The 21,832-nt window shown below is 42.4% G+C and overlaps 1 protein-coding gene across 1 annotated transcript in view; it reads left to right on the forward strand.

Annotated features, from left to right (window-relative positions):
* LOC138363276 (autotransporter adhesin BpaC-like) overlaps positions 1-21,832 on the forward strand; it is a 123,501-nt gene that overhangs the window by 36,019 nt on the left and 65,650 nt on the right. The window contains exons 2-4 of the mRNA XM_069322286.1: positions 5,430-5,754; positions 6,266-6,505; positions 6,792-8,687. Of these exons, the coding sequence (XP_069178387.1) occupies positions 5,430-5,754; positions 6,266-6,505; positions 6,792-8,687 (2,461 nt within the window). The remainder of the gene's footprint in view (positions 1-5,429; positions 5,755-6,265; positions 6,506-6,791; positions 8,688-21,832) is intronic.

A 21,832-nucleotide genomic window follows, 5' to 3' on the forward strand; every position in this document is an offset into this window, starting at 1 on the left:
ATAAAAAAAAAATAATAGGGGTGGTAGGAGAGGAAAAGATTAAAGTATTCAGTGAGAATCCACAAGGTCTTCTCTGAACACTATTTATTTTCTTCTTCGAGGATGTGGGTCCCTTTAATTAAACCAGTGGTGGTACCCCTATATATATATATATATATATATATATATATATATATATATATATATATATATATATATATATATATATATATATATATATATATATATATATATGCCTATACTTGCATAAACCACAAGTGAAGATTAACAATCTTTGGACAACACCCACCAGTGGGCCTCGAATCCAGAAAGCACAACTACCTTCCAGTAGCCGCCATAACTAGTACGCCTTAACCCACCACACCATCAGACCCTACAAAAGAAGTAGAGACTTCGAGATATATATACACCTCAAATATCTCCACTTCCCGAGGGCACTAGACAAGTGAGAGGTTATGCTAATGGACTCGTGTCCATGCTGGACACGAGTCCATTAGCATGGACACGAGTTCTATCACATTAACAGTGGCTTGATGAAAAACGTATAGTAACCTCTCACTTGTCTAGTGCCCTTGGGAAGTGGAGATATTTGAGGTGTATATATATCTCGAAGTCTCTACTTCTTTTGTAGGGTCTGATGGTATAGTGGGTTAAGGCGTACTAGTTATGGCAGCTACTGGAAGGTAGTTGTGCTTTCTGGGTTCGAGGCCCACTGGTGGGTGTTGTCCAAAGAATATATATATGTATATGTCGTACCTAGTAGCCAGAACGCACTTCTCTGCCTACTATGCAAGGCTCGATTTGCCTAATAAGCCAAGTTTTCATGAATTCATTATTTTTCGACTACCTAACCTACCTAACCTAACCTAACCTAACTTTTTCGGCTACCTAACCTAACCTAACCTATAAAGATAGGTTAGGTTAGGTAGGGTTGGTTGGGTTCGGTCATATATCTATGTTAATTTTAACTCGAATTAAAAAAAATTGACCTCATACGTAATGAAATGGGTAGCTTTATCATTTCATAAGAAAAAAATTAGAGAAAATATATTAATTCAGGAAAACTTGGCTTATTAGGCAAATCGGGCCTTGTATAGTAGGCTGAAAAGTGCGTTCTGGCTACTAGGTACGACATATATATATATATATATATATATATATATATATATATATATATATATATATATATATATATATATATATATGTCGTACCTAATAGCCAGAACGCACTTCTCAGCCTACTATTCAAGGCCCGATTTGCCTAATAAGCCAAGTTTTCATGAATTAATGTTTTTTCGTCTACCTAACCTACCTAACCTAACCTAACCTAGCTTTTTTTGGCTACCTAACCTAACCTTACCTATAAATATAGGTTAGGTTAGGTTAGGTACGGCTGGTTAGGTTCGGTCATATATCTACGTTAATTTTAACTCCAATAAAAAAAATTGACCTCATACATAGAGAAAAGGGTTGCTTTATCATTTCATAAGAAAAAAATTATAGTAAATATATTAATTCAGGAAAACTTGGCTTATTAGGCAAATCGGGCCTTGAATAGTAGGCTGAGAAGTGAGTTCTGGCTACTAGGTACGACATATATATATATATATATATATATATATATATATATATGTCGTACCTAATAGTCAGAAAGCACTTCTCAGCCTACTATTCAAGGCCCGATTTGCCTAATAAGCCAAGTTTTCATGAATTAATGTTTTTTCGTCTACCTAACCTACCTAACCTAACCTAACCTAGCTTTTTTTGGCTACCTAACCTAACCTTACCTATAAATATAGGTTAGGTTAGGTAGGGTTGGTTAGGTTCGGTCATATATCTACGTTAATTTTAACTCCAATAAAAAAAATTGACCTCATACATAGAGAAAAGGGTTGCTTTATCATTTCATAAGAAAAAAATTAGAGAAAATATATTAATTCAGGAAAACTTGGCTTATTAGGCAAATCGGGCTTTGAATAGTAGGCTGAGAAGTAAGTTCTGGCTACTAGGTACGACATATATATATATATTTATTTATAAATTTGTTTACAAGAAGGTACGTTGATATATTTATATATGTCGTACCTAGTAGCCAGAACGCACTTCTCTGCCTACTATGCAAGGCCCGATTTGCCTAATAAGCCACGTTTTCATGAATTAATTGTTTTTCGACTACCTAACCTACCTAACCTATCCTACCTAAACTTTTTCGGCTACCTAACCTAACCAAACCTATAAAGAGAGGTTAGGTTAGGTTGGGTAGGGTTGGTTAGGTTCGTTCATATATCTACGTTTATTTTAACGTTATGTCAAGAGGACATAACGAAGTCTGTAGTGTCCTTCGTATGTAACGAAGGACACTACAGCCGAATTGAAAGCAAAGGTCAACAAACTGATCGAAACTGTGAACGCCAAGAAATCAGGACTCCACCTGCCAAAAATTATTGGGGAATATAAACCTGGATATGCGTATGGAAATGTCAAGACACACAAGCCTGGAAACCCACTTCGGCCAATCATTAGCCAGATACCCACACCCACGTACAGACTGGCGAAGCGACTCAACGGCCTGCTGACTCCTTATGTTCCTTGCGCCTTCAGACTGAAGTCTCCAAAGGAATTTGTTGACTTACTGCGGGGCACACGGGCCACAGGGATAAGAGCCTCGTTGGACGTAGAATCACTGTTCACCAACGTACCTGTGGACGAGACAATCGGGATGTTAGCCGACAGAGTGTATCGTGATCCAGCCTGTACTCCTCTTGACATACCAGAGAATATTCTAAGGAAACTACTCCAAGCTTGTACTAAAGAGGCACCCTTCTTGAGCCCGGATGGGCACATGTATAAGCAAGTAGATGGGGTCGCCATGGGTTCTCCCCTAGGTGTCTTGTTTGCAAACTTCTACATGGGTACCATCGAGCAAAAAGTCTTAGTCGACATGAACTTGAAACCGGCCATATACTGCAGGTATGTTGACGACATTTTTTGAGAGTTGTTATTTCAATTACCCTCAAGAGTGAAGAAAAACATAAGAAATATTGATAAAATTCGTGTTAGAATTATTATTCTTACCTTTTCGGTCATATTCCACAATATATGTTACCAAGAAAGACTGCTACCAATACATATATATATAGATATATATATATATATATATATATATATATATATATATATATATATATATATATATAATTATATAGGAAGGGAGTACCACCTCTAGCTGGAAGAAGGGGGACCCATAGCCTCGGAGGAAACCACGCGTGCTTTTCTCCTACCACCCCCTTCCTTTTTTATTTTTTGTGCTTTATTATGCATTTGATGGTTACAAGATATACATCGAAGGGGGACCCATATATATATATATATATATATATATATATATATATATATATATATATATATATATATATATATATATATATATATATATATAAATATATTATTCACTACTTGCCCAGCACAGCCAGTGTGATTACAGGGACAAAAAGTACGGCTTTAATCTCAATATATTTCAATCCGATGAAATAATATTCAACGGCAGAACAGTTCGGTGTCATTTGAAATTGACCATAAATATCGCGCAAATTTATTGCCGATTTGACTTGCAAAATAAACTACTTTCCATCTGTTAAGTGTACCTCAGTGGTGTTTTCAATGTGTTATTTCTGTTCAATTTTCATCCGAATTGAAAACCAAAGTAAAGGCAACTTGCGCAGTTGGTGCTATGGATTAGTTTATTTTATATTGTTAATGAAAGGGAAAATGTGAATAAATTTGTCATATATTCTCTAGAGAAATGAATCTGCGAAAAACGACCAGCATTTTTGTTATTCATTAACTGAGAGAAGCGTGGATCACAATTGATATTTACGGCGGCTGTCAGCGAGCGCACCTGAGCTGTCTGACTGTTTAGGAGTGACTGGTAGGGAGGACCGGGGGAGTCATGACCTTTGGCAAGTGAATGGAGCAATGTGAGTAAGGGACTGCACTGGAGGGACGCGACTGATGGAATGTGACACGCGGTGAATAACTGGGAAATGATTGGTGGTGAGTGATTGAGTGGGCTGGAGGGAACTATGAGGTGACTGGTGGTGAGTAACTGTAAGGTGACTGGTGGTGAGTAACTGTGAGGTGACTGGTGGTGAGTATCTGTGAGGAGACTAGTGGTGAGTAACTGTGAGGTGACTGGTAATGAGTAACTGTGAGGTGACTGGTGGTGAGTAACTGTGAGGTGACTGGTGGTGAGTATCTGACTAGCAACCCCACACAGTGCTGGCCACACCCCCACACAGTGCTGGCCACACCTCCACACAGTGCTGGCCACACCCCCACACAGTGCTGGCCACACCCCCACACAGTGCTGACCACACCCCCACACAGTGCTGACCACACCCCCACACAGTGCTGGCCACACCCCACACAGTGCTGGCCACACCCCCACACAGTGCTGACCACACCCCCACACAGTGCTGACCACACCCCCACACAGTGCTGGCCACACCTCCACACAGTGCTGGCCACACCCCCACACAGTGCTGGCCACACCCCCACACAGTGCTGACCACACCCCCACACAGTGCTGACCACACCCCCACACAGTGCTGGCCACACCCCACACAGTGCTGGCCACACCCCCACACAGTGCTGGCCACACCCCCACACAGTGCTGGCCACACCCCACACAGTGCTAGCCACACCCCCACACAGTGCTGGCCACACCCCCACACAGTGCTGACCACACCCCCACACAGTGCTGGCCACACCCCCACACAGTGCTGACCACACCCCCACACAGTGCTGGCCACACCCCCACACAGTGCTGACCACACCCCCACACAGTGCTGGCCACACCCCCACACAGTGCTGGCCACACCCACACACAGTACCCTCTCCACCCCTCCAACACCGCGCCGGACGCCAGTGTGGGAAGCCGCACCTGTGGTGCTCCTAACAAAACATTTTTCTCACCTCAACACAATTTACAGACAACATGGAAGATGTGCACAGTAGCCAGTGATAAATAACGAGGCATAATAGAGAAAGATGAAAGAAATATTAACACCGTTTGATAGCAGATAAATGTACGAGCACTCGATAACGTCGATGGTATTAGTTAGACCGAACAAATGGTGATACATTGTGATAAAAGACGATAAGTTGTGGTAAATAAAGAACAAACACTTGTTTCAGATGGAAGAAAATGTTTGATAGAAATTAAATTTGTTGACATCTGAGATAAACAAATAAAAATGTTTGTGTTGTGCCGTTTTGTGAGGGAGAGTGTGTGTGTGTTTGTGTTTGTTTATGAATGGCTGCGGAGGATAGGAGGGGTTGATTGTTTGATGTTTGTTGCTGTTTGTATGTTAAGGGAGAGGGGACGGGTTGTATGTCTGGAGAAAGTCATAAGACTCTCCCTCTTCCAGGACCCCGGTCTACTCTCCCTCTTCCAGGACCCCGGTCTACTCTCCCTCTTCCAGGACCCCGGTCTACTCTCCCTCTTCCAGGACCCCGGTCTACTCTCCCTCTTCCAGGACCCCGGTCTACTCTCCCTCTTCCAGGACCCCGGTCCACTCTCCCTCCAGGACCCTGGTCCACTCTCCCTCTTCCAGGACCCAGGTCCACTCTCCCTCATCCTGGACCCCGGTCCACTCTCCCTCATCCTGGACCTCGGTCCACTCTCCCTCATCCTGGACCCCGGTCCACTCTCCCTCATCCTGGACCCCGGTCCACTCTCCCGCCTGGACCCCGGTCCACTCACTCTCCCTCCTATATAAGCCTAACTGGCTTCATGCCCCTCACAAAGGGTGACGATAATCATCGGTGACTGTAGAGGACTCAGCCCTCAGATGGACCATTCATTTGTTTGGGCGTGTTCCCTACGTCAACTATAACAGTTTGTCGGGTGAATAATTCTTGGTCGAACTCCTAGTGCAGGCTGTGGGTACTCCTAGTGCAGGCTGTGGGTACTCCTAGTGCAGGCTGTGGGTACTCCTAGTGCAGGCTGTGGGTACTCCTAGTGCAGGCTGTGGGTACTCCTAGTGCAGGCTGTGGGTACTCCTAGTGCAGGCTGTGGGTACTTCTAGTGCAGGCTGTGGGTACTCCTAGTGCAGGCTGTGGGTACTTCTAGTGCAGGGTGTGGGTACTCCTAGTGCAGGCTGTGGGTACTTCTAGTGCAGGCTGTGGGTACTCCTAGTGTTGGCTGTGGGTACTCCTAGTGCAGCCTGTGAATACACCTAGCGTAGGCTGTGGATACTTCTAGTACAGGGTGAGGAATCTCCTAGTGCTACTAGTGTATCACCTAGTACTACTGGTGATACACCTAGTGCTACTGGTGGTACACCTAGTGCTACTGGTGGTACACCTAGTGCTACTGGTGATACACCTAGTGCTACTGGTGGTACACCTAGTGCTACTGGTGATACACCTACTGCTACAGGTGGTACACCTAGTGCTACTGGTGATACACCTAGTGCTACTGGTGATACATCTAGTGCTACTGGTGATACACCTATAGTGCTACTGGTGGTACACCTAGTGCTACTGGTAATACACCTAGTGCTACAGGTGGTACACCTAGTGCTACTGGTGGTACACCTAGTGCTACTGGTGATACAGCGAGTGCTACTGGTGATGCACCTAGTGCTACTGGTGATACACCTAGTGCTACAGGTGGTACACCTAGTGCTACTGGTGGTACACCTAGTGCTACTGGTGATACATCTAGTGCTACTGGTGATACACCTATAGTGCTACTGGTGGTTCACCTAGTGCTACTGGTGATACAGCTAGTGCTACTGGTGATACACCTAGTGCTACTGGTGATACACCTAGTGCTACTGGTGATACACCTAGTGCTACTGGTGATACATCTAGTGCTACTGGTGATACACCTAGTGCTACTGGTAATACAGCTAGTGCTACTGGTGGTTCACCTAGTGCTACTGGTGGTTCACCTACTGCTACTGGTGGTACACCTAGTGCTACTGGTGATACATCTAGTGCTACTGGTGATACATCTAGTGCTACAGGTGATACACCTAGTGCTACAGGTGGTACACCTAGTGCTACTGGTGATACACCTAGTGCTACTGGTGATACACCTAGTGCTACTGGTGATACACCTAGTGCTACTGGTGATACACCTAGTGCTACTGGTGGTACACCTAGTGCTACAGGTGATACACCTAGTGCTACTGGTGGTACACCTAGTGCTACTGGTGGTACACCTAGTGCTACTGGTGATACAGCTAGTGCTACTGGTGGTACACCTAGTGCTACAGGTGGTACACCTAGTGCTACTGGTGGTACACCTAGTGCTACTGGTGATACACCTAGTGCTACTGGTGGTACACCTAGTGCTACTGGTGGTACACCTAGTGCTACTGGTGGTACACCTAGTGCTACTGGTGGTACACCTAGTGCTACTGGTGATACACCTAGTGCTACTGGTGATACACCTACTGCTACAGGTGGTACACCTAGTGCTACTGGTGATACACCTAGTGCTACTGGTGATACACCTAGTGCTACTGGTGATACACCTAGTGCTACTGGTGATACACCTAGTGCTACTGGTGATACACCTAGTGCTACTGGTGATACACCTAGTGCTACAGGTGGTACACCTAGTGCTACTGGTGATACACCTAGTGCTACTGGTGATACAGCGAGTGCTACTGGTGGTACACCTAGTGCTACTGGTGATACAGCTAGTGCTACTGGTGGTACACCTAGTGCTACTGGTGATACAGCTAGTGCTACTGGTGATACAGCTAGTGCTACAGGTGGTACACCTAGTGCTACTGGTGGTTCACCTAGTGCTACTGGTGATACACCTAGTGCTACAGGTGGTACACCTAGTGCTACTGGTGGTACACCTAGTGCTACTGGTGATACAGCTAGTGCTACAGGTGATACACCTAGTGCTACTGGTGATACAGCGAGTGCTACTGGTGATACAGCGAGTGCTACTGGTGATACACCTAGTGCTACAGGTGGTACACCTAGTGCTACTGGTGATACACCTAGTGCTACTGGTGATACAGCGAGTGCTACTGGTGGTACACCTAGTGCTACTGGTGGTACACCTAGTGCTACTGGTGGTACACCTAGTGCTACTGGTGATACAGCTAGTGCTACTGGTGATACAGCTAGTGCTACAGGTGGTACACCTACTGCTACAGGTGGTACACCTAGTGCTACTGGTGGTACACCTAGTGCTACTGGTGATACACCTAGTGCTACAGGTGATACACCTAGTGCTACTGGTGATACACCTAGTGCTACTGGTGATACACCTAGTGCTACTGGTGATACAGCGAGTGCTACTGGTGATGCACCTAGTGCTACTGGTGATACACCTAGTGCTACAGGTGGTACACCTAGTGCTACTGGTGGTACACCTAGTGCTACTGGTGATACAGCTAGTGCTACAGGTGATACACCTAGTGCTACTGGTGGTTCACCTAGTGCTACTGGTGATACACCTAGTGCTACAGGTGGTACACCTAGTGCTACTGGTGGTACACCTAGTGCTACTGGTGATACAGCTAGTGCTACAGGTGATACACCTAGTGCTACTGGTGGTTCACCTAGTGCTACTGGTGGTTCACCTAGTGCTACTGGTGATACAGCTAGTGCTACAGGTGATACACCTAGTGCTACTGGTGATACACCCACTGGTGGGTTAATTTTGTTACTACATCTATTGACGATGTTGTGAGACTTATTGATGATGATGTGACACATATTGATGATGTTGGTACACCTATTGATGTTCATTCACTTTTAAGTAATGTTGCACCAACTGACGAAGCAGGTACACCATATGATGTTACTACATCAACAGTTGATGTTTTACACCTTCTACAGTCACATTCACTAAAACTTTTAGAAACCCATTCCTTAATGCTTTACAACCATTGTTCAAGTAATTTTACATGTTATCCATCGACAGATTCATAAATAATTTCTTTGATTTATTCTTACTTATTAATATAGTAGTTAATGAATATACATCACTCTTTCAGAATGGTAATTACATATGAACCTGGTCAGATTTTGGATGGAGTATCATTCCTAAGGCTTTATCCTAAGAGGGTTCTTGACTTTAATAACTGCATACATGTAAAAAAATATGTGCAACATGTGAATGTATTTATAAAGCAACACAACACATCACAACACTCACACACACGCACAGACAAACACACACACACAAACACACACAAAAACACACATACACACAAAAACACACACAAAAACACACATACACACACACACACACACACACACACACACACACACACACACACACACACACACACACACACACACACACACACACACACACACACACACACACACACACACACACACACACACACACACACACACACACACACACACACACACACACACACACTGAGGGCAATAAGCAATAGGAAGCAGAGAGTTACAGTGAGGGGTGAGACCTCCGATTGGCGTGAAGTCACCAGTGGAGTCCCACAGGGCTCTGTACTCGGTCCTATCTTGTTTCTGATATATGTAAATGATCTCCCGGAGGGTATCGATTCATTTCTCTCAATGTTTGCGGACGATGCTAAAATTATGAGAAGGATTAAAACAGAAGAGGACTGTTTGAGGCTTCAAGAAGACCTAGACAAGCTGAAGGAATGGTCGAACAAATGGTTGTTAGAGTTTAACCCAACCAAATGTAATGTAATGAAGATAGGTGTAGGGAGCAGGAGGCCAGATACAAGGTATCATCTGGGAGAGGAAATTCTTCAGGAGTCAGAGAAGGAAAAAGACTTGGGGGTTGATATCACGCCAGACCTGTCTCCTGCAGCACATATCAAGCGGATAACATCAGCGGCATATGCCAGGCTGGCCAACATACGAACGGCATTCAGAAATTTGTGTAAAGCATCATTCAGAACTTTGTATACCACATATGCCAGGCCAATCCTGGAGTATGCAGCCCCAGCATGGAGTCCATATCTAGTCAAGGATAAGACTAAACTGGAAAAGGTTCAAAGGTTTGCCACCAGACTAGTACCCGAGCTGAGAGGTATGAGCTACGAGGAGAGACTACGGGAATTAAACCTCACTTCGCTGGAAGACAGAAGAGTTAGGGGGGACATGATCACCACATTCAAGATTCTGAAGGGAATTGATAGGGTAGATAAAGACAGTCTATTTAACACAAGGGGAACACGCACAAGGGGACACAGGTCGAAACTGAGTGCCCAAATGAGCCACAGAGATATTAGAAAGAACTTTTTTAGTGTCAGAGTGGTTGACAAATGGAATGCATTAGGGGGTGATGTGGTGGAGGCTCACTCCATACACAGTTTCAAGTGTAGATATGACAGAGCCCGATAGGCTCAGGAATCTGTACACCTGTTGATTGACGGTTGAGAGGCGGGACCAAAGAGCCAGAGCTCAACCCCCGCAAACACAACTAGGTGAGTACAACTAGGTGAGTACACACACACACACACACACACACACACACACACACACACACACACACACACACACACACACACACACACACACACACACATTTGTAACACAACACCAGCATGGGTTCAGAGATGGCAAATCATGCCTAACAGGATTAATTGAGTTCTATGACCAGGCAACGAAAATCAGGCAAGAGAGAGAGAAGGCTGGGCAGACTGCATACTCCTGGACTGCCAGAATTGATTTGACACAGTTCCACATAAGAGACTAGTGCACAAACTGGAGATGCAGGCAGGAGTGAAAGGGAAGGTATTCAACTGGAGAAGAGAGTACCTAAGTAACAGGACACAGCGAGTCACCGTGAGGGGTGAGGTCTCGGAGTGGAGGGGAGTCACCAGTGGATCCTACAGGGATCAGTCCTTGGACCTATACTGTTTCTGAAATTCGTATATGATCTCCCAGAAGGAATTGACTCGTTCCTCTCGATGTTTGCTGATGATACAAAAATTATGAGGAGGATCAAGACAGAGGAGGATAGTATGAGCCTACAAGATGACCTAGACAAACTGAAGGAATGGTCCGACAAATGGCTTTTAAAGTTCAACCCAAGTATATGTAAGGTAATGAAACTTGGAAGAGGAACTAGGAGGCCAGTCACTGGATACCGAATGGGAGATGAAGTCCTTCACGAAACGGACAGAGAGAAAGATCTAGGAGTTGATATAATGCCAAACCTGTCTCCCGAAGCACCACATTAAAATAATAACATCAGCGGCCTATGCGAGGCTGGCTAACATCAGAACTGCTATCAGAAACCTGCGTAAGGAATCCTTCAGAACCTTGTATACTACATATGTAAGGCCAATCCTGGAGTATGCAGCCCCAGTATGGAGCCCGTATCTAGTCAAGCAAAAGACGAAGCTGGAAAAGTTCAGAGGTATGCCACTAGGCTAGTCACAGAACTAAGAGGCAGGAGTTATGAGGACAGACTACATGAACTGCACCTCACGTTGCTGGTAGACAGAAGAGCTAGGGGAGACATGATCACCACATACAAAATTCTCAGCGAAATTGACAGGGTAGACAAGGATGGATTATTTAACAAGGGTGGTACACGCACAAGGGGACACAGGTGGAAGCTGAGTACCCAAATGGACCACAGAGATATTAGAAAGAACTTTTTCAGTGTCAGAGTAGTTAAAACATGGAATGCACTAGGAAGTGATGTGGTGATGGCTGACTTCATACACAGTTTCAAATGTAGATATGACAGAGCCCAGTAAGATCAGAAATTTGTACATCAGTTGATTGACGGTTGAGAGGCGGGACCAAAGAGCCAAAGTTGAACCCCGCAACCACAACTAGGTGAGTTCAACTAGGTGAATTCAAACAAACACACACACACACACACACACAACTCGACACACCACGCAACACAATACACCCCAACACACACAACACAACACACAAAGAGAAGGACAGCAAGTGGCTACAAAATGACCTGCACAGACTGAAGGAATGGTCCAACGAGTGGCTACTAGAGTTTAACTCGAGCAAGTGCAAAGTGATGAAGATAAACTTAGGGACCAAAGAGCCGAAACTCAACTCCCGCAACCAAAACTAGATGAGTACAAGTAGGTGAATATACACAAAGACAACCCAACACTCACCCCAACACACAACACCCTCATCATCACACAAATAATACAACACCCACAACAATATAGGGTGAAAGGTCAGTGTGAGGTGTCGAGGGTCAAGGACACCACATTTCACCCTAACTGCTTCACCACTTCAATCCCATAACGCAATTACTCTCCCTGCGCAAGTGGAATTAACGAGAGGGTAAGAGTGGAATGGAAAGCAAGGACAGGAGGGAGGAAGGCCGAGGAAGAGGGAGGGAAGAGAGAACGAGAGTTAGGAAGAATGAAGAAGGGAGAATGAGGGTAAGGATGGAGAGAGAGAGAGAGAGAGAGAGAGAGAGAGAGAGAGAGAGAGAGAGAGAGAGAGAGAGAGAGAGAGAGAGAGAGAGAGAGAGAGAGAGAGAGAGAGAGAGAGAGAGAGAGAGGGGGAGAGAGAGAGAGAGAGAGAGAGAGAGAGAGAGAGAGAGAGAGAGAGAGAGAGAGAGAGAGAGGGGGGGTGAAGGTGTATATCAGAGAATGGAAAAGAATACCGTAAGGTGTGATGGGACTGTAGTAAGAAGAAAGTGGGCAACATCGTAAAGAGAAGAAAGGGAGATGAAATGATGTAAAGTATTTACTTTGAAACAGAAACGGCAGTTGTGTTCTCAAGTCTCTGATTATTAAAGTTTGAATGTACTCACTGATGTGCATCTTAAGTTATAGTGTCTTGAGGTAGTCTAAGAGTTCACACTGCTGCTTCAGCTTATAGTTAGTATGTGTCTTGAAGGTTATCCAATAGTTCCAACAATTGCTTCATCTTACAGTTAATTTGTGTCTTTCATCAAACCGAGGGTTGAGCGCGAAAATTATCCCTCATTGCTTCCCTTGATCTCCTCTCATTCAAGAACTGTTTCTGGCACAAAATGTAAATAAAAGACTAATATTTCAATTTTTCTTAGATAATGCTCTCGAATTTTAATAACTCTGAATTTGCAATAAACTCTTAAAACAAAAAAGTATGTAAACTGAACGAAGATCATTCTCTTTTATAAGTCATGATTGATCCTTTAGAGGGCCCCAGTTCTGAAGGCCACTGAAAAAATTCCACATACAGTTTTTCTCTTCATTTCTGTCATGAGAAAGAGACAGGAGTGAAAACCAGACACAAAGAAAGACAGACTGACAGGAGCACAGAGGGACAAAGTTTAGAGTCAAGACCCCACCTGAGACCTGTTCGTCATTTCATCAAGAAAAAGTCTTTGTTCTGCCGGTTAGCATGTTAATGCCCTGAGCCTACTTCCTACCCTAAAGCCCAATTTGCCCTTAGTGTAGCTAGTGCATTGGTTCTTTGGAACCATTGTACTAGCTTTGGATTGGAAACTGGATTGTTTCTCACGATGTTGACGAATTACTGTCCAGACTTTGTAACTGGAAAGATGACCCCATCTTGTGCCTCAAATAACTCTATACTCTCACATGCGAAGAGCTGTGATACATTGCGAAGGAATAAAATATAGAGTAAGTTAAATAGTTATACAAAGTAAAAACGAGAAGGCACTCTCATGCATTCACATCTCTATCACTCAAAAGAATTAAAATTAAAAACTCTCTCTCTCTCTCATTCACCCTCCTACTCTTGCGCTGTCTACCATTCAACCTCCCTGTTTCCCATTTTCCATCCCTTCCATTCTCCCTCTCGTTTTCTCCTGTAATCTCTCCCGTTTTTCTCTCCCTGTGGGCAAAACTGGCTCAAATAAAAGAGCTTCGAACTCACACACGTAGGGTCCACGGTTCGAGTCTCCTAGAGCCCAGGTAAATAGAAGCTCAGGCTCAAATAACGTTCAATCAGCATTATCGAGATAATATTGATTTTGAATCAACGTTTTCGAAAACGTTGATCGACGTTGAATTAACGTTCTTCACTATTGATAAGTAAGTTGAAAAACACTTAATACACAACCAAACTCACATTTTAGACTTCATAGTACTCGCTGGTTGTCGAAACAGGAAATGATCTGAAAAAATGCGTATGTTTCTAATTAGTCAATTACGACTGATAATGTCTGTTTATAACTAATGACTGATAATTACGAAAATACTCTTGGATAAATATTAGTTAGAAACAGTCCTCGCAGTGATAAACGTGTAACTTACAAAATACCTTGTAAAGACTGAAATAGGTTCTTCGTGGGGCCAACACAAGATTTTAAATTTAGAATTTTGCAACATAAATACTCTGTAAAACATGCCCAATTGTCTAATGCTTTGTTTGTTCATTTGTCAGGAAGTTATCCAAATTGGCTGGTATAGGGGGCTTCTTCAATAACGAATTGTAAAAGCATTTTTAACAGAAACATTATTGAATATGCTTTAAACAGATTACAAAATCGTGTAATTAGAACATTATTAGTAGTTGTGTAATTTAGATCCATTTTTGATTAATCAGTTTAAGGGCAATTTGAGTGGGATCATTGATACACATTAATCTCAATAATACCTTATTAATATCCCCTTATCTCATTACAGACTTTGTACCTCACCCTATCTCCCCTCTTTCCTACCAAAATATCCACACACTCACTGAACTGTAAATCAGTTCTTATTATAATCCCATTTTCTCATTAAAGACATTGTACCTCACCTCACCTCTTTCCTGCCTAAAGAGGACCCGGGCCTGTCTGGGCCTGGACCCGGCCCTGTCTGGGCCTGAACCCGGGCCTGTGGGTGCTTGTTCAGTCCTGTGGGGGCTTCTTTAGACCTTTGGGTGCTTGTTCAGACCTTTGGGTGCTTGGTTAGACATGTGGGTGCTTGTTCAGACCTGTGGGTGCTTCTTTAGTTCGGGCCATTCTTGGCCTGGACCCAGGCGTTTCTTGGCCTCCACCCAGCCCTTTCTTGGCCTCCACCCAGCCCTTTCTTGGCCTGGACGTGGACCTTTCTTGGCCTGAACCTGGTCCTATCTTGGCCTGCACCCGGGCCTTTCTTGGCCTGGACCCGGGCCTTTCTTGGCCTGCACCGGGGCCTTTCTTGGCCTGAACCTGGGCCTTTCTTGGCCTGGACCCGGGCCATTCTTGGCCTGCACCCAGGCCTTTCTTGGCCTGGACCCGGGCCTTTCTTGGCCTGCTCCCGGGCCTTTCTTGGCCTGGACCCGGTCTTTTCTTGGCCTGGACTCGGGCCTTTCTTGGACTGCACCTGGGCCTTTCTTGGCCGGGACCCGGGCCTTTCTTGGCCTGCACCCGGGCCTTTCTTGGCCTGCACCCGGGCCATTGTTGGTCTGCACTCGGGCCTTTCTTGGCCTAGACCCGGGCCTTTCTTGGCCTGCACCCAGGCCTTTCTTGGCCTGGACCCGGGCCTTTCTTGGCCTGAACCTGGGCCTTTCTTGGCCTGGACCCGGGCCTTTCTTGGCCTGCACCCGGGTCTTTCTTGGACTGCACCTGGGCCTTTCTTGGCCGGGACCCGGGCCTTTCTTGGCCTGCACCCGGGCCTTTCTTGGCCTGCACCCGGGCCATTGTTGGTCTGCACTCGGGCCTTTCTTGGCCTAGACCCGGGCCTTTCTTGGCCTGCACCCGGGCCTTTCTTGGCCTGGACCCGGGCCTTTCTTGGCCTGAACCTGAGCCTTTCTTGGCCTGGACCCGGGCCTTTCTTGGCCTGCACCCGGGCCTTTCTTGGCCTGGACCCGGGCCTTTCTTGGCCTGCTCCCGGGCCTTTCTTGGCCTGGACCCGGTCTTTTCTTGGCCTGGACTCGGGCTTTTCTTGGACTGCACCTGGGCCTTTCTTGGCCGGGACCCGGGCCTTTCTTGACCTGCACCCGGGCCTTTCTTGACCTGCACCCGGGCCTTTCTTAGCCTGGACCAGGGCCTTTCTTGGCCGGGACCCGGGCCTTTCTTGGCCTGCACTCGGGCCTTTCTTGACCTGCACCCGGGCCTTTCTTGGCCTGGACCAGGGCCTTTCTTGACCTGGACCCGGGCCTTTCTTGGCCTGGACCAGGGCTTTTCTTGGCCGGGACCCGGGCCTTTCTTGGCCTGGAACCTGGCCTTTCTTGGCCTGGAACCTGGCCTTTTTTGGCCTGGTCCTGGTGACCATACAAAAGGCGGCTATCCAGCCTCAGCTATTTGAACCACCGCCCCGACGGCACCTTGATGGTAATCTTGGGCATAGCTATATCATCAAATTACCTCATTTTGTTGGGCCACGTGAGCAACACAAGTGCGAACAAGCTTGAATGGTCCTGAGGCATTTGTCGTGTCATCTTCAATTAGGAGACCCCCAAAATCGCATGAGGCAAGCCCATGACATCACCCTAGCAAGAGAAATGTTGAATAAAAACACTTGCATAATAGACCAATCCCCGGATGTAAGAAGATTACAAATTCTTGAAGCACTCCACATAAAAATAGAACAACCTACCATAAATACCCAAATTATGGAATTATTCATTCTATCCACCATGAGAGTAAGAACAAGACCGGAACATGAAGATGCCAACATAGAAGACACTACTCAAGATGCTATGCCTACTTCACCTGATTAATCTTGGCATGTGCTATGTCCCCTATTTTCGTTTTTTTCTTTTACGCCTTACCTTTATCTTTATTCTTGTTCCATTTGTATACATCTACTTGTCTTTACCTGACCCCTTACTGGTATAAATCTAATACGCCTTGTATTTTCTTATCACTTGAGAATAAACCAAGTAGGTTCGAAACGTTGTGTAAATTTTATAATAAGTGTGATAAATAATACAGTTATTTATTTCTTATTCTGCACCTCGAACGAAGATGACTTTTGGAGAACTCCTCTTTCAATTAAAGTAAGATGCTAGAACACTAGTCCGAGGAATAGAAGCCCTAATCAAGAATATAATCAATACAAAATATGCCGTCATATTCAATGAAACTTGTATATAACTTGAGTTTCATTTGTCAGCTTTCACCCCGAAATGCGTCGTCGATAGTTTTTCATGTATAAGGTTTTTTAGATAATATTTTTTTTGGCTCAGTCGATGATAGTTATTGGACTAATAAAAACTCAATTAATATCACCGGCAATAATATAATTTAACAAACTATATATATGTACAGGTCCAATAAACCTACTAGGATGTACATAAATAACATATATAGCATAAGTTGGTATGGTATATTTAATACCATCCTAGAATAAATAAGTATGTATATAGGTCCAATGGAATGGGATCGACTGGGTCCTCATAAATATAATATTGAAAAACTACGAGCTTTCTAATGAGAATAATAAATACTTCATTTTTAAATTGAAAATATAAATTGTTGTAATTCTGGATCAAGTTTTAAATGTAACTATTATTGCAAGAATTATTTAAATAGTTATAATATATCCTCTATAAAAGACGGTTTAAGTGTTGCTGTGTTTATATATTCAGTTTTTTCTCTGTAAAGAGTATATTAAATACGTAGGAAAATGCTCACAAAACTCCTAGCGAGATTATCTTCGCGATGGGAAAATAATTGTCGTTTATTGCTTTACCCCTTGATTACGTCTAGATAATTACATAGATAACCATCTAATTTGTTACAATAATTAGTAATAGCTCAAAACAATGCCTTTAATTATTTTGTTAAGGATATGTTTTAAATCCTCGTAAATATCAGAAGATAATACCTAAGAAGTTTGAAAAGTGATTAATAACTGCCTATAAATAGATATTTCATCGAACAATTTCCTTATCCGTCTTCGCTTTCCAACGAAGTCAAACAGTTATTAATTAACACTGGCCCTAATAGTCAGCAATTTGCCTTGACTTTTATAAAGAAGTTTTGTTTTCACGTGAGAATGTGAAGCCAGAATTCCTGCCTATTTTGTATTCTGCCTTTCTTGTTCCAACATTTTACATCCTCAATTTTTTCGGCAAATTGGATTTCTCGAGACTGGTCAATAATGTTCCGATATAATCCAGAACAGAAAAATCTAAATTTTTCTCCCTGCGAGGCGCGATGAAATAAGAATAACTGTTCAGGCACAAGAAATATAAATAAAAGGAAATGCATAGCAAAACATATTAATTGATCCATAGGCATACCCAGGTTTGTATTCCCCAACAACTTTTGGCAAATAATGCACAACTATATTCTACCCACTTCAAGACCCCGAACCAATATAGAAGCAGCAAGAGGAAGTATGGGCCGATAGACCTTCTGCAATTACTTCCATTCATATATTCACTAATCCAATTTATACCCATTGTTTCGTGTTCTGTCTTGTGTTTGTCACCTCACCCAAAACTTTTGTACCATATCACCTCATCCAATAGAGTATAAGTACGAAGAATTTGAGTGTAAATTAAGTCTTTGAAAATGTAATACGAATTACAAAACGCGTTCAAGCGTCAGACAATTAAAAAATGAATTTCGGAGAATTGTTATTTTTATTACCACCGACAGTGAAGAAAAACAAGAAATATTGAGAAGATTCGTGTTAGAATTATTAATCTTACCTTTTCGGTCATATTCAACAACATATGTTTATAAGAAAGACTGCTACCAAAATATACTAATATATATATATATATATATATATATATATATATATATATATATATATATATATATATATATATATATATATATATATATATATATATATGCAGTACTTGGCCTAATATGCAAGGAACGATGTGCCTAATAAGTCAAGTTTTCCTGAATTTATATATTTTTCATTTTTTTTCTTTTGAAATGATAAAGCTTTCCATTTCTTTTTGCATGATTTAATAATTTTTAATTTGAGTTAAAACTAACGTAGATATATGACTGAACCTAACCAACCCTACCTAACCTAACCTAACCTAATCTTTCTTAACCTAACCTAAACTAATATAACTAAGGTAATAATTAATGTTCCTAATATAATAGAATTATTAAATTTTTTTTATTATTAATTAATATTTTTTAATTAATGTTAGAATTATTAATCTCACTTTTTCGGTCATATTTAACAACATATATATATATATATATATATATATATATATATATATATATATATATATATATATATATATATATATATATATATATATATATATATATATATATATATATATATATATATATATATATATATAGGTGTGTGTGTGTGTGTGTGTGTGTGTGTGTGTGTGTGTGTGTGTGTGTGTGTGTGTGTGTGTGTGTGTGTGTGTGTGCGTATGTATGTGCGTATGTATGTGCGTATGTGTGTGCGTATGTGTGTGTGTTTGTGTGTGTGTGTGTGTGTGTGTGTGTGTGTGTGTGTGTGTACTCACCTAGTACTCACCTAGTTGTGTTTGCGGGGGTTGAGCTCTGGCTCTTTGGTCCCGCCTCTCAACCGTCAATCAACAGGTGTACAGATTCCTGAGCCTATTGGGCTCTATCATATCTACAATTGAAACTGTGTATGGAGTCAGCCTCCACCACATCACTTCCTAATGCATTCCATTTGTCAACTACTCTGACACTAAAAAAGTTCTTTCTAATATCTCTGTGGCTCATTTGGGCGTTCAGTTTCGACCTGTGTCCCCTTGTGCGTGTGCCCCTTGTGTTAAATAGCCTGTCTTTATCTACCCCATCAATTCCCTTGAGAATCTTGAATGTAGTGATCATGTCCCCCCTAACTCTTCTGTCTTCCAGCGAAGTGAGGTTCAATTCCCGCAGTCTCTCCTCGTAGCTCATACCTCTCAGCTCGGGTACTAGTCTGGTGGCAAATCTTTGAACCTTTTCCAGTTTAGTCTTATCCTTGACTAGACATGGACACCATGCTGGGGCTGCATACTCACGGATTGGTCTGACATATGTGGTATACAAAGTTCTGAATGATTCTTTACACAAATTTCTGAATGTCGTTCGTATGTTGGCCAGCCTTGCATATGCCGCTGATGTTATCCTCTTGATATGTGCTGCAGGAGACTGGTCTGGCGTGATATAAACTCCCAAGTCTTTTTCTTTCTCTGACTCCTGAAGGATTTCCTCTCCCAGATGATACCTTGAATTTGGCCTCCTGCTCCTATCTTCATTAAATTACATTTGGTTGGGTTGAACTCTAACAACCACTTGTTCGACCATTCCTTCAGTTTGTCTAGGTCTTCTTGAAGCCTCAAACAGTCCTCTTCTGTCATAATCCTTCTCATAATTTTGGCATCATCCGCAAACATTGAGAGAAATAAATCTATACTTTCCGGGAGATCATTTAAATATATCAGAAACAAGATAGGACCGAGTACTGTGTGTGTGTGTGTGTGTGTGTGTGTGTGTGTGTGTGTGTGTGTGTGTGTGTGTGTGTGTGTGTGTGTGTGTGTGTGTGTGTGTGTGTGTGTGTGTGTGTGTGTGTGTGTGTGTGTGTGTGTGTGTATGTGTTTAGGAGGCCTTATGCAGTATCACTTCAATTAAATTCTTATATGCTAAAGTACAGAAGCAAAACTGCATTGTACCGCTGGTCAAACAATTACCGACTTCACTTTATGTGGTCGTAAAGTGTCGTGAATAGTTACTTTAGTTTGTGATCACCTGAATGGTCTAGATAACGGTATTAGTCAAAGTGCGAAATTCATGTTTGCTATATTAAAATTCATACAATGTGAATTTTGTGTATGTTTGTGTTTGAGTTGGGGGACGGGGGTTTATGGGTCCATGTGTTTCTATAATATTATTTTCCAAACTTAAAGATATTACAATAAGCAGGATCATTAAATCATAACAATAATAAGAAAACACCATACACCATTGGGAAACCATACCATGAAGATTGCTTCATTTAATGCAAAATGGAAATACTATAATCGGCTTTCATATTATCGAAAAGAAAATGGGAATTTCACAAAGAGCATAATGAAAGTTAAATTGCAATAAATTAATTCAAATGAGAGGATGTCGTTTAAAATGATACTCTAATTATATTATTTATGCGGTAGGGCTGTGAATTACTTTATGGTGTATAGGTAATTACGTTAATTGCCGGGTAGAGGACGACTCTGATATCATGACACTAGAGAGTAAAATGTTTAAATTATAATTATTCTTTACTGATATAAATGTTTAATTTCAATTTAATATTTCTATATCATTTTGTGTGCTCGCTAGATTTATGTTACTTTCCTACGGTTGTTGCAGGTTCATTTTTTAATATAGAGTTATTTGTAGTAATATAGGTCTTACCTTTACTTACATGTTTATTTTAATTAAGTGAAAATAGAGAACAAAGTTTATTGTGGATAATGGCTTTTCCTCATTGTATTAGATCTACAGTAAAATATAGAATGCCAGTTTCAACGGCTCATGGAGTATCAAATGCATCCATAGGTACGTTCAGGGATTTGTTAATCATTAATAAATTAATTAAACGAATATAACTCCAATTCACGAAGCTGGGTTATTGTAAAAACATCGGAGAGAGCAATCAACTTGTATGACAGAGATCAAGGGAGATTATTATTTAAAATAAACAGCCAAACACAGGTAGACGAGTGACATAATAACTCGAGAGGGATAAATGATAAAGGAGATTAAGATCGCAAAGAAAGAACATCAATTTTAACAAAGAATTAAACTGGAATGCGTTGAAGTGGCCTGTTGCCAAAAATAGCTGCAATTCTCAAATGCACACTTTGAAAATTGAGCATTTTTTTGGATGGCACATATATAGACATTGTTCTGTTAGTGCAAAAGGAACCTCGTGACCGTTTAATCTTGTGGGCGGAAAGTAGGGGGTAGTGAAGATTATAGAATATAGTGTGC

Source organism: Procambarus clarkii, chromosome 10 (genome assembly GCF_040958095.1).
Source record: "Procambarus clarkii isolate CNS0578487 chromosome 10, FALCON_Pclarkii_2.0, whole genome shotgun sequence".
In the NCBI taxonomy this organism is placed as follows: Eukaryota; Metazoa; Arthropoda; class Malacostraca; order Decapoda; family Cambaridae; genus Procambarus; species Procambarus clarkii.